Source organism: Carlito syrichta, unplaced genomic scaffold, assembly GCF_000164805.1.
Source record: "Carlito syrichta isolate Samal-C Ts95f unplaced genomic scaffold, Tarsius_syrichta-2.0.1 Scaffold118078, whole genome shotgun sequence".
Taxonomy (NCBI): Eukaryota; Metazoa; Chordata; class Mammalia; order Primates; family Tarsiidae; genus Carlito; species Carlito syrichta.
The window spans coordinates 36,123-49,611 of NW_007062174.1; the positions used below are offsets into that span (position 1 = coordinate 36,123).

General features: G+C 52.1%; 1 protein-coding gene across 2 annotated transcripts; it reads left to right on the forward strand.

The window, feature by feature from the left end:
* Nucleotides 1-14: 14 nt before the first annotated feature.
* ECHS1 (enoyl-CoA hydratase, short chain 1) lies at nt 15-9,405 on the forward strand. Of its 2 annotated transcripts, none has more exons than XM_008047904.2 (8): nt 15-145; nt 1,313-1,510; nt 1,913-2,040; nt 3,115-3,214; nt 3,924-4,028; nt 4,548-4,667; nt 6,036-6,103; nt 9,054-9,405. In XM_008047904.2, the coding sequence occupies exons 1-8, from the start codon at nt 58-60 to the stop codon at nt 9,117-9,119; spliced, it is 873 nt and encodes a 290-aa protein (XP_008046095.1). In that variant the 5' UTR covers nt 15-57; the 3' UTR covers nt 9,120-9,405. The 2 variants fall into 2 exon arrangements, with proteins under 2 accessions (XP_008046095.1, XP_021563150.1); XM_021707475.1 differs by having other exon boundaries at nt 6,036-6,107; nt 9,054-9,112.
* The last annotated feature ends 4,084 nt before the right edge of the window (nt 9,406-13,489 follow it).

The following is a 13,489-nucleotide window of genomic DNA, read 5'->3' on the forward strand; positions in this document are numbered from 1 at the left end:
GGTCTCGCGACGCGGCCCGGGGGCGGGGCGGGGCGGGGCGAGTCGTCCGAGCGCGCCATGGCCGCCCTGCGCGTCCTGCTGCCCGGCTTCCGCGGCACGCTGCGGCCTCTCGTCTTCTGCCCCGCGCCGCGGCCCCTCGCCTCCGGTGAGTGCAGGGCGAGGGCGGGCGGCCCGGCAGACCCCGCCACGGCCCCCGCCGCGCTCCGGCCCTGCAGGGGCTGTCCGGGCTCTCCGACCCGGTGCGCTGGGGCTACTCCAGTGGCTGCTGGCCGCTTCACCCTCGGGGCCCTGCCCCAGGGCCACGACCCCTGGCCGCGTTGTGAAACCGGTGTGTGGCTGCCAGGTTCTCCGACGAGGCACAGCGCCCAGGATTCGGAGGCGGAGGCACATTTTGTCCTGCGCTGCCTCCAGCCCAGGCCCTCGCGTGCCACGGCCCCCCTCTGGGTCGGCCCTGCACACGTCCTGGGGCAAAGGCCGAGGCTTCTTCCCTGCCAGCTGACATGCCCTCCCCTCCCCTCTCACCGGGGGCTGCGCGCACCTGCTCCGGTACCTGGAGGAAGTCTGACCCCTCCCCTCCTTCACCCTTACATGCAGTTAACTACTAAGTCGTGTTCGTTTTATGCCCACGTTCTGCTTGACCGTCTGCTTCTGTCCGTGACCTGCATGCTGCAGCTAAACGTTTCGTGTGTGATATTTCAGCCACTTCTCTGCAAACCCGTGAGGGGGTACTGAGATCTTTGGTTTGCTGCTAAAGAAATCAAGCACCCCAGACTCGTTGGTCTCTTCAGGTTCACCTTCTTCCTGTCCAAGCCCACTACCTGCACTCCAGTGCCCCTCCAGGTGTCGGCAGTCCCCCTAGAACGCAGTTGGCCTTTGCCTCTGTCTATTCCACCCCGCAAGGCTAGAGCTGTGTGCAGCTTAATTCCCTTACTTTGTTGGAATTTGTTGAAAGAAGGTGTTTCCTTGTCCCTTGTTTCAGCAGAACCCTGGGCCATCTCTAGTGCTGTGTCCTAGGAGGAGCTGACTCAGGCATACAGGAGAAGTCAGGCAGCTACGGGCTGTTTCTGCACTGGGGATTTTTCTCTAACTGAAGGAAACGTTCCAACAGATGTGGAAGCAGAGAGTGGTACCAAGTCCACCATGTACCCACGTGGCTGAGAGCTGCATGCTGGAATCACAGAGAACTGGGCAGGGATCCCTTAGAGGGCCTTGGCTCCACTTTGTGTCCACTCACGGCCCCTCCCTCCCTTCCCTCTCCCTCCAATTTGTAATGCATACAATCAGCTTCCCCTCTTTGCCTCCTTTACCCTAGGTGCTAACTTTGAGTACATCATCACAGAAAAAAAGGGGAAGAATAACACTGTGGGACTGATCCGGCTGAACCGCCCCAAAGCACTCAATGCGCTTTGCAATGGCCTGATTGAGGAGCTCAACCAGGCACTGGAGACCTTCGAGAAGGACCCAGCCGTGGGGGCCATCGTCCTCACTGGTGGGGACAAGGCGTTCGCAGGTGTGGGCGGCAGTGGTGGCCTCTGCTCCTGGGCAGGTGTGGGAGGGACCCCTGTGGCTTTGGGGAAGTGTCAGAAGAGACTCGCGCCTCCGAGATGGTGGTGGCATACCACTTGGGCTTTACTGACACATGAAGTAAAGATACAGTGGGAACTGCGAGCCCGCCCTCTCTGGGTCCATCTCACACCTGTCACCTGTCCCAGGGCCACTCTGTGTTACCTCTGTTGTAACATGCATCACAGTGTCTTATGACATCTGTCCATGTGGCCAGGCCTGTGTCAGCTGGGCCTCACAGCCTCAGTGCTTGCATGTAGTGCACTCTATAACTCCCTGTTGGTTTGGAGGCTACAGGACCAGTGGGCTCTCTGCTTTCTGGTAACTGAAACCTTGTTTCGTCTCCTAGCTGGAGCCGATATCAAAGAAATGCAGAACCGGACGTTCCAGGACTGTTACTCCAGCAAATTCTTGAGCCACTGGGACCAACTCACCCGGGTCAAGAAACCCGTCATTGCTGCTGTCAATGGCTATGCCGTGAGTGTCGCCATCAAGAGTGTCCTCCCCTCAGGTGGTTGAAGAAATTGTGCCTGTGCTTACAAAGCGCAGCAGATTTTTATTTTGGTTTTGAAGAGGCCTTAAGTATACTTCAAGGCCAGCCAGCTCCTTTCCTGTGGCATGTGCTAATGAGCCAGTACAGTGAGGGAGGAGGCGTCTCAGTATCAGCTTCTTTGTTTTTTTTTTGATTCGGGGTGTCACTCTGTCGCCCAGGTTGGACATGCTCATGGCCACCACAGCCTCGAGCTGTTGGGCTCAGGTGATCCTTCTTCCTCAGCCTCCAAGTAGCTGGAACAATAGGCATGCGCCACCATGCCTGGATAATTTTTTGATTTATGGTAAAGATGAGGTCTCACCAAGTTGCCCAGGCTCGTCTCAAACCCATGGGCTCAGGCAATCCTCTCACCTCGGTCTCCCAAAGTGCTGGGATTATAGGTGTGAGCCACCACGCCCGGCCTACCATCAGCTTTTGTGGCTGTTCCCCAGCCAGGTGGAGGATGCAGGTGTTGGCTTCGGTGTTGCTGAATTGTTTTAGTGTTGTTCTGACTGAAGTTACATCTCTAAACTGACTTACTTTGCTCCCTTAAGAGCTCTGTGTCCTGTGTGCCTGGTGCCGTCGTCATGTGGACTGTTGGGAAATGCTGGGCTGGTTTTAGCCTCTTGGGAAGTGATGAGGCCATTTCATATTGCGGTTGCTTCAGGACAGCCTGCTGTGTATGCCAGGGGTCCACATGAAGGTTCATTGGCACCACCATACCTAACCATGCACATGGGCTGCAGCAGCAGAGTCGAGTGGTCACGACAGACTGTAGGACCCTCACAGCCAAAAGTCCTTATTGTCTGGCTCTTTGCAGAATGATTTTGCCAGCCCCTAGCAAACAGCAGCAGGCCACTTGCAGGTAGTTTCTCGTAATGGTTAACTAACTTTGTACTGCTGTGTTAATCTCTGTCATACCCCATGCTTCATTCTAATGGAAGACGTAATAAACAATGATAGTCCGACTAGGTTCTCTTGGTAACAATGTCATCCTGATGCTGAGGATTGTTTTGCAGCTTGGTGGGGGCTGTGAGCTCGCCATGATGTGTGACATCATCTACGCTGGTGAGAAAGCCCAGTTTGCACAGCCGGAAATCTTACTCGGAACCATCCCAGGTAAAGAGTGAGACTCTCCCTGGTGTAGACGCTTCAGGTAATTCCTCAAAATTTGCCAGTGTCTTCGGGCCCATAGCTCACATCTGACCACAGGCCCTGGATGGACAGCCCCACGTCAGTCAGTGTTCCCTCTGCAGACTAGCACCCGGACCAGTGTGCATGCAACGAAGCTCAGAGAGGGGCCCTGGGGACCGCTGGGTCATGTCCAGCTCCTGTGATTATAGCTAAGTCCCATGTCTGATGGTGTTAGAAGAGGCTAGGCACGCAGTGACGCTGGCTTATGACCATGGTGCTTCTTTCTTGTGATCCATATCCATGGCAGGTCCTAGAAAGGTCAGTTGCTTGGAAAAGAAAACGGTGACCCTGGGCTGGCACTGAGAGCTCAACCCAGCGTGCCTCAGGGCTCATTTACTCCCCTGTCACTGCCCACGGAGGTCATGTGGCCTCACCACGTTCAGACCAGGGAGTCAGACCCACCACCATGCCCCCAGGAAGCAGCCTGGGCTGTTAGCAAAGGGCGTACCCTCTGTCCCCAGGGTCCACTTGGTGGACCTGGTAGGAGTGTGGCTGCTCTCCCTCAAGTCTGGGCTGGTCTCTCTGTGCCCCCCCATCACTCTCCAGGTATCTTAGAACTTGGTGGCTGTGCATCTGTGGTGTCTTCCTAACTGCACTCACCGCAGCACCAGCCATGACCAGCCTCTCCTCACAGGTGCGGGCGGTACCCAGAGACTCACTCGTGCAGTCGGGAAGTCACTGGCGATGGAGATGGTCCTCACTGGTGACCGGATCTCGGCCCAAGAGGCCAAGCAAGCAGGTACGAGCAGGGCTGCTCATGGGAGCCAGGTGGAGATTCAGGGGCTGCATCCAGTGTCCCCAGGGTAGCTACACAAGCTTCTGGGTCCTGAGAACCTGGGAGGCTGACTGCCTTTTGGTTTGCATTTGAGATACTGTATGTACAGAAGACTAACTAAACACGTACAGGGTTCAAATGATGCCACAATGATCCCATTTCCCAGAGCCCAGAGCAGGCAATGGGACATCTCCAGACCTTCATGGCTTGGTCCTCCCTCTGCCCGGTTGGTGACAGCAGTCCCATATCTGGTGCCTCTGCCACCCAGGTCTGTGCCTGGCCTGTGCGGGTGAGAGCACCGTGACTTTGCTCCCCACCGCACTCTGCCCCCTCAGTGACGTGGGACACCATCGGTGTGGAAGGCATCCCTTGTTGAGCCCTCAGAGGCCTGGGGACTCCAGAACATGGAGCTCCCCAGCAATCGCCAGGTTCAGAAGGAATAGAACCAGTGCTATTTCTGCACATCTGCCTGTTTCACTTTAGGTCTTGTCAGCAAGATTTTTCCTGTTGAGACTCTGGTTGAAGAAGCCATCCAGTGTGCAGAAAAGATTGCCAGCAACTCTAAAATCATAGCAGCAATGGCCAAAGAATCGGTGAATGCAGGTAGGGAATTGTGCTGGGAACAGCATAGCGGGTCTCCAGGACGGTTGAGAGCAGTCTTGAGAGGCAGGTGTTACGGCTTCAAGTGACAGCACTTTTCCCACCACTCATGAGTCTGTTGAGGTGTTCAGAGCTCCCCCTCTGTACTAGGACTGGTGAACTGGGCCAGGCCTGGGAGGTGACAGCAGCACAGCGTGGGGCGTGAGGGGAAGGCTGAGGAGGAGTGGTGGTCCCTAGGGTGAAGCTGTGGTCTCACAAGGAAGCGTGGTTCACCCTGAGACCTGGGGTTGGAGGTCATGTCTGTGGCAGGCAGGTGGTGACAGAGTTGACCGCAGGCTCACAACAGATGCCATGCTGTTCATTCTTGTTCTGGATTATTTTCTTTTTCTTTTTTTGAGTTGGTGTCTCACTCTGTTGCCCAGGCTGGAATGCAGTAACACAATCATAGCTCACCACAGCCTTGACTAACTGGGCTCAGGCAATCCTTCTGCCTTAGCCTCCCAAGTTTCTGAGACTACGGGTGTGGGCCACCGTGCTAATTTTTTAAAGATTATTTTGTAGAGATGAGGCTGTGTTGCCTAGGCTGGTCTCAGCCTCCTGGGCTCAAGCAGTCCTCCACTTCAGCCTCCCAAAGTGCTGGGATAACAGGCATGAGCCACCGCACTCAGCCTGGTCTAGATTCTTTTAGCTCTGTCTCCGCCAGGGTTGTAGCTCGGATCGAACCTTATCCCTCCTCAGGACTGCTTGAGTTTTTGTGTTTGGAGGTTTTTTTTTTTGAGTTGGAATCTCACTCTCCCATCCAGGCTGGATCCCTCTTGACCTGAGTCAGATAAGCTCGTGTTTGTGAAGTCAGACAAAGTGAAGAGCATAGAACTCACATTTCAGAAACGAAGCTGCCATGACCTGTAGCACCTGGCAAGGTCACAGCTGAAGGCAGCTGCTGTTGTTAAGTTCCACACTGAAGGAACCTGTGCTCTGAGCCTTTGAACAGCAGCACCAGCTTCCTCTGTGACCTTGCCTCAAAGGTGGCCTGCTGAGCCCAAGCACACGTGCTCTTTGGGGCCAGCCATCTTCGTTCTGGCTTCCACGTCCCCTTCTGGTTTTCTATACTAGCAATCTCCCCTTCATCCAATTCCACTCCCTTCTTGGGGCCCTGGGCCACCAGAGCGTGACGTCCAGAATTCCTTGGGAGAGTCCTCAGTTCCCCTGGTCCCAGCTGGTGCAGTGCCAGGAGGAGGGTGCTGTGGGACCCTGCATGGCAGGATCCCAGGCATGTGTGGGTCGGCAAGGCGTGTCCTGTCATTGTACAGGAAAGGTTCTGCCTGCCCACACTTAGCATCTCAGCTTTTAACTGCAGGACTTCTTTTTCAGCTTTCGAAATGACATTAACGGAAGGAAATAAGTTGGAGAAGAAACTCTTTTATTCAACCTTTGCCACCGTGAGTAAACAGTATCCACCTGGAGAACCAAACATATTCCAGTCATACAAGTTGCCGAGAATTTTCTTTTAGATTTTTTTTTTTTTTTTTTGAGTTGGAGTCTCACTCTGTCACCCAGACTGGAGTGCAGTGGCTGCTCCCGGCCACTGCAGCCTCGACCTGCTGGGGTCCGGTGCTCGGAGCTGGAACTACAGGTGCACACTAGCACGCCCAGCTCTTCTCTTAGATTTTTATCATTAAATACCACTTCTTTTTGGTCTGAACTGTTAGACTTCCCTCTAGCTGGATCAGATTTGTTCTATCAGTGGCTCTCAAATTTAACAAAAAAGTAGTGTATGAAAGTTCAAAAGTAGCCTTTATAGGCCTGTTATAAAGGCCTGTGAATTGTACCTCAAGGAACAGCTCCTTTATTTATTGATTTATTTATTATTTTTTTTTTTGAGTCAGAGTCTTACTCTGCCTCCCACACTGGAGTGCAGTGGCATGTTCACGGCCACTGCAGCCCAACCATGCTGGGCTCAGGTGATCCTTCAGTCTCAGCCTTCCAAGTAGCTGGAACCCCAGGCATGTGCCACCAAGCCTTACTAATTTTTCTGATTTATTGTAGAGACAAGGTCTCGCCATGTTGCTCAGGCTGGTCTCAAAACCCTGGACTCAGGCAGTCCTCTTGCCTCTGTCTCCTAAAGTGCTGGGATTACAGGCATGAGCCACCATGCCTAGCCAACAACTCCTTTATTTAAAATGCAGTTCAAGCCTGGAATGGTAGTGGGCCTGTAGTCCCAGCTACTCAGGAGGCTGAGGCAAGAGGATCATTGAGTCCAGCCTGGACAACATAGCCAGATGAGACTTTTTCTCCAAAGAAAATTTCAACAAGGGTACCTGCATAATGGACATTTGTATATCTAACCCTGAATTGTATCCCACATCTTTAAAATTAAAAATTAAAAAAAAAAGAAAGGCCGGGCACGTTGGCTCACACCTATAATCCCAGCACTTTGGGAGGCTGAGGTGAGAAGATTGCCTGAGCTGACGGGTTTGAGACCAACCCAGGCAATTTGGTGAGACCTCATCTCTACAATAAATCAAATATTTAGCCAGTCATGGTGACGGTTACCTGTTGTTTTAGCTACTTGGAGGGCTAAGATGGAAGGATCATCTGAGTCCAGCAAGTCGAGGCTGTGGTGGCCATGAGCATACCACTGCACTCCAGCCTGGGCAACAGACTCAGACTCCCAACTCAAAATAATTACAATAATAATAAATTTAAAAATAACAATTTTGGCTGGGCTTGGTGGCTCAGCCTGTAATCCCAGCACTTTGGGAGGCCAAGGTGAGTGGATTGCCTGAGCCTGTGGGTTCGAGACCCGCCTGGGCAACTTGACGAGCCCTCATCTCTACAACAAATCAAAAAATTAGCCGGGCGTGGTAACACACGCCTGTAGTTCCGGCTACTTGGAAGGCTGAAGTGGAAGGATCGCCAGAGCCCAGCAGGGTGAGGCTGAGATGGCCGGGAGCGTGCCACTGCACTCCAGTCTGGGTGACAGAGTGAGACTCCAACTCAATAAATAAATTAATTAATTAATTAAATTAAATAAAAATAACAATTTAATTTAACTTAGTTAAAAAACAAAATCAGTGATAAAATTTTAATGCAATTCATTTTATCCATTTTTCTAGATAATTCTAATTATTTGGAATGTGATTCAAATGTATGATAATACTGTAACTTGTAGCTTTATTTTTTGTTTTTATTTTATTTTATTTTTTTGAGTCGGAGTCTCACTCTGTCGCCCAGGTTGGAGAGCAGTGGCATGCTCATGGCCACTACAACCTCGACTTGCTGGGGTCAAGTAATCCTTCCTCCTTGGCCTTCCAAGTAGCTGGAACTGCAGACATGCGCCACCACACTCAGCTAATTTTTTTATTTATTGTAGAGACGAGGTCTCACCAAGTTGTGTGGGCTGGGCTCACACCCCTGTGCTCAGGCGATTCTCTCGACTTGACCTCCCAAAGTGCTGGGATGACAGGCATGAGCCACCACACCCAATTTAACCTGAAGCTTCAGCACAATATTTTCTAAGATTTCTGTCAGCAACTTAAAGAAAATTGCCGTTATAATGCATATCTTTTGCTATCAGGTCATATCTAGGTGTTTTATAAAAGAAAGATTAAAAATGGTTTAGGCTTTTTTTTTTTTTTTTTTTTTTGAGTTGGAATATCCCTCTGTTGCCCACGCTGGAGTGCAGGGGCATGCTCACAGTTATTGTAGCCTCAGCTTGCTGGGCTCAGGTGATCCTTCCGCCTCAGCCTTCCAAGTAGCTGGAAGTCCAGGCATGCGCCACCAAACCCAGCTAATTTTTTTTTTAATTTATTGTAGAGAAGAGATCTTGCCATGGTGCCCAGGCTGGTCTTGAACCTGTGAGCTCAGACAGTCCTCTTGCCTCCGCCTCCCAACTTGCTTGGATTACAGGCATAAGCCACCCTGCCTGGCTGACTTGGGCTCTGAAGGAAGAGAAGCTGTGTGTATACAAGTGCTTGTGGGCACGTGTTCTTACGTGCACACAGGTGCAGGCAGAGTGCATGTATAGAGTTGATCCTCATGTCCTCCATGACACTGAGGGTAACATCTGACACCAGTCATTACTGAGTCCAGATGATGACTGGCAAATGACCCAAGTGTGTGCCTCTGCGGTTCCCTTTAGATGTGAGTTTGACACTCATATCATTGCTTCCCGAATGACGGTCTACTAGGTGGGTAATAAAAATGCCCACCCCAGTCCTAATCGGGCAGGAGTCCAGTCATTTGCAGTTGCATGTGATCCTGTCGCAGAACCTACCGCCTTCCCCGTTCGCCTGAAGAGCCGAGACGGGGAGAGGGAGACCGAGGTAGGTGTCAGGCTCAGTGGGGAAACTGAAGGTCCACCTCTGCTTTTCTCCCTTTTGCTACCAGGATGACCGGAAAGAAGGGATGACTGCGTTTGTGGAAAAGAGAAAGGCCAACTTCAGAGACCAGTGAGCCCCGGCCGCCTGCCTCAGACCTGCTTCGAGAGCAAGAGTGCAGCCTTCCAGTCTTAAGAGCAAGTCAGTCGTCCCCCTCTGCAGGGCTGTAGAGGTGACAGGCAGCATGCCTCCCACTGCTGTGTGGCTGCCGTGTGCTCCCATGGGCCACAGACACCCTCAGCCAGCCGTGTGAGGGCCCGGTGTTCACATGCTGTCACAGTTGGAAGACCTGGCTGCTCAGGGGCCACTGTCTGCTGCCCAACACCAGTGTCCTGTGATTAAAGTGACAGCTTTTCATTCAACTTCAGGTCACATCGTGCCTTCCTTTTAATCATCTCTAGAGGTCGAGCGTTCTGTGCTTCCGTTTTTTAGCTTTTTGTTTCTTCGCCGTAAGTGATAGCATTCAAACAAGTCCACAGAGTATGTCGCACTCTCCAGTTAGCCACTGCAAACGGCCGGTTGCCTGGCTTCCAAGAGGACTTTTCTGTGCGCACACACTCACGCACACATGCCCAGGCATGTCGTTTGGGATTTCTGCTTCTAGAAGTGGCATTCCACACTCATTTTGTAGAGTCCTTTTCCAAATAAAAACACATGTGGTGTCCCTCTGCTTCTGTCACGAACCACTCCTCACCTCCTGCGTCACCACGTTCTTCTGTGCTGTGGTAACATCACACGCTTCCATTGTGACCATTTTCAGTGCACACGTCAGTGGCATTAAGCACATTGCATTATGCAGCCATCACGCCCTCCATCCTTTCCATCTTCCCAAACTGAGTCTGTCCCCATTAAACACTAACTCCCCTTTCCCCCTCCGCCAGCCCTTGGCACTCACCCCTCTACTTTCTGTCTTTGTGGATTTGCCTACTAGGGACCTCATGTATGTTGAGTCACCCGGTCTCTGTCCTTTTGTGCTAGGCTTATTTCTCTTGGTACCATGCTGTGGTCTGAGTGCTTGTGTCCCTCCCTCCCCGAATTCCTGTGTTGAAACCATAACCCGCAAGATGATGGTACTAGTAGGTGGAACCCTGGGAGGTGATAAGGTCATGCAAGTAGAAACCTGATTAGTTTTACAAGGGATTAGTCCCTTGTAAAAGCTCCAGGGAGCTCTCACCCCTCCCAACATATGCAGACACAGCAAGAAGGGGTCATTTATGAGCCCAAAGTACTGGATATCTAGAAACACAGTCTCCCTGTGTTACCCAGTCTGGATTTGGACTCGGCTCCCGTGATCTTCTCACCTCAGCCTCCCAAGTAGCTGGGGTTATTAGAGGTGTGCACCACTGAACCTGGCTCATACTAGGTGTTTAGACAGCACCCAGAACTATGGATCACACTGCAGTGACTGCACTAATCCGTGGCTCTGCTGGAGCATGCCTAGTGTTTCCACAGGGAAGCCTCTAGCGGCCAGGGCTACAAGTGTGTGGATTCCACCCGCAGGCCCATCAGTCAGCAGTATGGCCTCCTCAGTCCTTCTCAACACTTGCTGCCAGTGTGAGACCTTGGAGGTCTCCAGCATTGATGTTGGGGCTGAACCCTTGGGGCGTTTGGTTAAACGCATGTTCCCAGAGCTGGAACCGACCTGAGGGAGGCCCCGGAATCTGCTGTCCTCAGAGTGGTTCCTGGTGCACAGAGAAGTTCAGCTGTAAGCCAGAGAAGAGCTTTGCCTAAGTAAAGGGGCAGCAGGCCTGACTTGGACTCAGGGAGATGCATTCCCGTCAGCAGCAGTCAGGGTTGACCACAGAGCCAGTGTGGTGGCCCAAGCAAACAGCCCTGGCCCCAGGCGCCTCAGGGCCCTCCTCCCCTGGGGAAACCACCTGTCCCAGCTCAGTGCAGGTATTTCCTCCAGCTGGCCCTCCACCTGGGTGCAGGCAGGCAGTCCAGACTCTGGGTATGGCTTGGGTTGGGTGGGCAGAAGATGTGAGCACCCCTGCCCTTGGGGTCCTCACTGAATACCAAGGAGAGGCTTGTCTGGTTTAGGAATCAAGGTGACCTTTGCCAGGCTCTGGCTTTGAACACCTAGGGACTATGCCCTTTTGTTGGGTTACATTTATACAGCAAAGCAGGCACACACGTGCTATGGGGACTGCTTGCCTCACAGGCACTAGCTGTACACTCCCACACCCTGTCTGACCTCTGTGCACCGTGATCAGGGGTCTACTAGTTTCATAATCCGCTTCCAGGAGAGACAAAGTGGAGGTTTGTTATCTTGCCAGCCTGAGTGTAGACAGTTCTGTGAAGTTGACCTTCAGACAGAAGGCAGGTAACACACTTTTCAAGTAAGCTTCAGAATCTGAGACTGATAAATGCAGAAGTAGGTATAAGGGAGCTAGGTCAGGCCTAACACGACAGAATGGACTCTCCCCTCGGGGTAGGGAACCAGGAGTCTGGGCGTTCTTCATGGTGACTGTGGAAATGCTCATTTATTAAAGCTAAATACACAGATCAGTGCCAAGTGACCTGCCATCAGCCCTGCAATCTGGAATAAACAAGCAGAGACCGGCACCAGAGTTTTAAGTATCCAAAGAAAGAAACCTTAAAATTGAAAAGATCCATCCACTAGTTTGATCTTTCGTGTGCGCTGGCATCAGCCTCCACAATTTTATTTTGAGCAGTGGAAACCCAGGGTTCTCTGGGGCCCGTTTTGAGAAGCTCATTACAGACTCACTCTTACACTTGTCTCACACATGCTGGACTAGAAACCAAGAGAGGGCTCACCATGGAAGTTGCATTTGGGAGTCCCTCGGGCCTGCATCCAGTTACCCAGGTTCCAGAACTTGGCAAGGACTGGAGGCCACTCGGAGGCCTGGGGGGGACACACCCTGTCTTTATGCTTTCACGCTGCCCATTGAGCTGTAGGGAGCTGGTGAGTGTGACTGTCCTGGGACAGGTCCCCCTCTCCAAACCCAGACCTCTGGCCCCATTATTGTTGATGAAAGATGCCAAACTAAAATATTTAAGATGGCTTATTCTGAGCCAAACGTCAGTGGCCTTAGGCCCCTGACACCCATTTCAGGAGGTCCTGAGAATGTGTGTCCGCTGTGGTTGAATTTTAGTTTGGTTACATACATTTTGGGAGGACAGAAATTACAGAAAATTATAAATCAATACATGTGGGATTTACATCGGTTCAGCCCAGCAAGGTGGAGTATCTCTAGGAAGGTGGGGGGGGGGCTTGCAGGTTGTAGGTAGATTCAAAGATTTCCAACTGGCGAGAGTTATCTAAGGAATTTTGAAAGCAGTAAAGGAAATGGGCAGGTTGAGGAATAAAGGAGTCAAGTTTCTTGATGTGTAAATGAAGTTTTATAGGTGACACACTTTAGAGAGAATAGACAAGTTTCTTAAAAGGTGCCCAGAGTCTCCAAAAGACAGCTTTCTGGGGTTATAGAATATTTTGATCTTCCTTCTTTATCTGTTATGCCAGAGTCATGTTGGAAAGTAAACCATGTTATATGGTTAATCAAAGTCTCGTCTCTCCAGGCCCCCAAATGAGGAATTTGGCAAGGTAAATTAAAAAATCAGCATTTAGTCCTCAGTTCGAAGTTTTGATTCTATTTTAAAGTTGAAAACTTTTCCTCTCGTCTATCTGTAAAACTGGCTTTCCCTCTTGTATATTTCTCGTATTTGGGAAATGTAGACAATAACTCCACTTCCCAGTTGGAGTAGAAACTGATCAGGTATAGCCCCCACCTGGGTTGGCTTCAGTGCAAAGTGACCTCCGGTCAACAGGCTCCAGACCCAGGTTGCAGTCACAGAGCCAGCCCTCCACGGGGCAGCCCCCCTTCCTTTTGCCCTACGTGGCTGGCCCAGAGCCCACATTTGAGAGCTGCTGGACATGGGCCTGGGTGGCCCGCCTGGCTTCCCCAGTGAGGCTCAGGTCACTCTGTGGGAATGGGCTCCCAGGGCCAGGCAGTTCAACATTCTCGGAGACATCTGTTTTCTCCAAGTGTTTTGCTATGGCTTTGTCGTCTTTCTCGTACAGACCGATTTCCAGAACCTTCCATGAGCCGCCAGAGCATGTCACTGCAGGGTCGAGGGCACTGGCCACACAGCTGGTGTCCACCTGGGAATGAAGTGGAAGACCATGGCTCCCCTGGCTGGTGGGCCACCCCTAGGCCAGGCAGCAGTCAGCACTCAGGCAACAAGCCTGGGGCCAGCGGAGGTCAGGACACTGCTGTCCTGGGCAGGGGGCTAGAGACGTGGTGAAGTCCTGGCACTCCGTGGCTTGGCCTGGAGCAGACTTGGCTGTTCCCTCTTACTCCCTTCCGCCCCGTCCTCCGATCCCTTTCTAGGCGGCCTCGGGGGCGTTGGCTGAAGTCCTAAAGCCACACCGGGGACCCGGAGGGCTCTGGGTGCCCCTTGAGGCACGGGGCCAGCACGACGGGG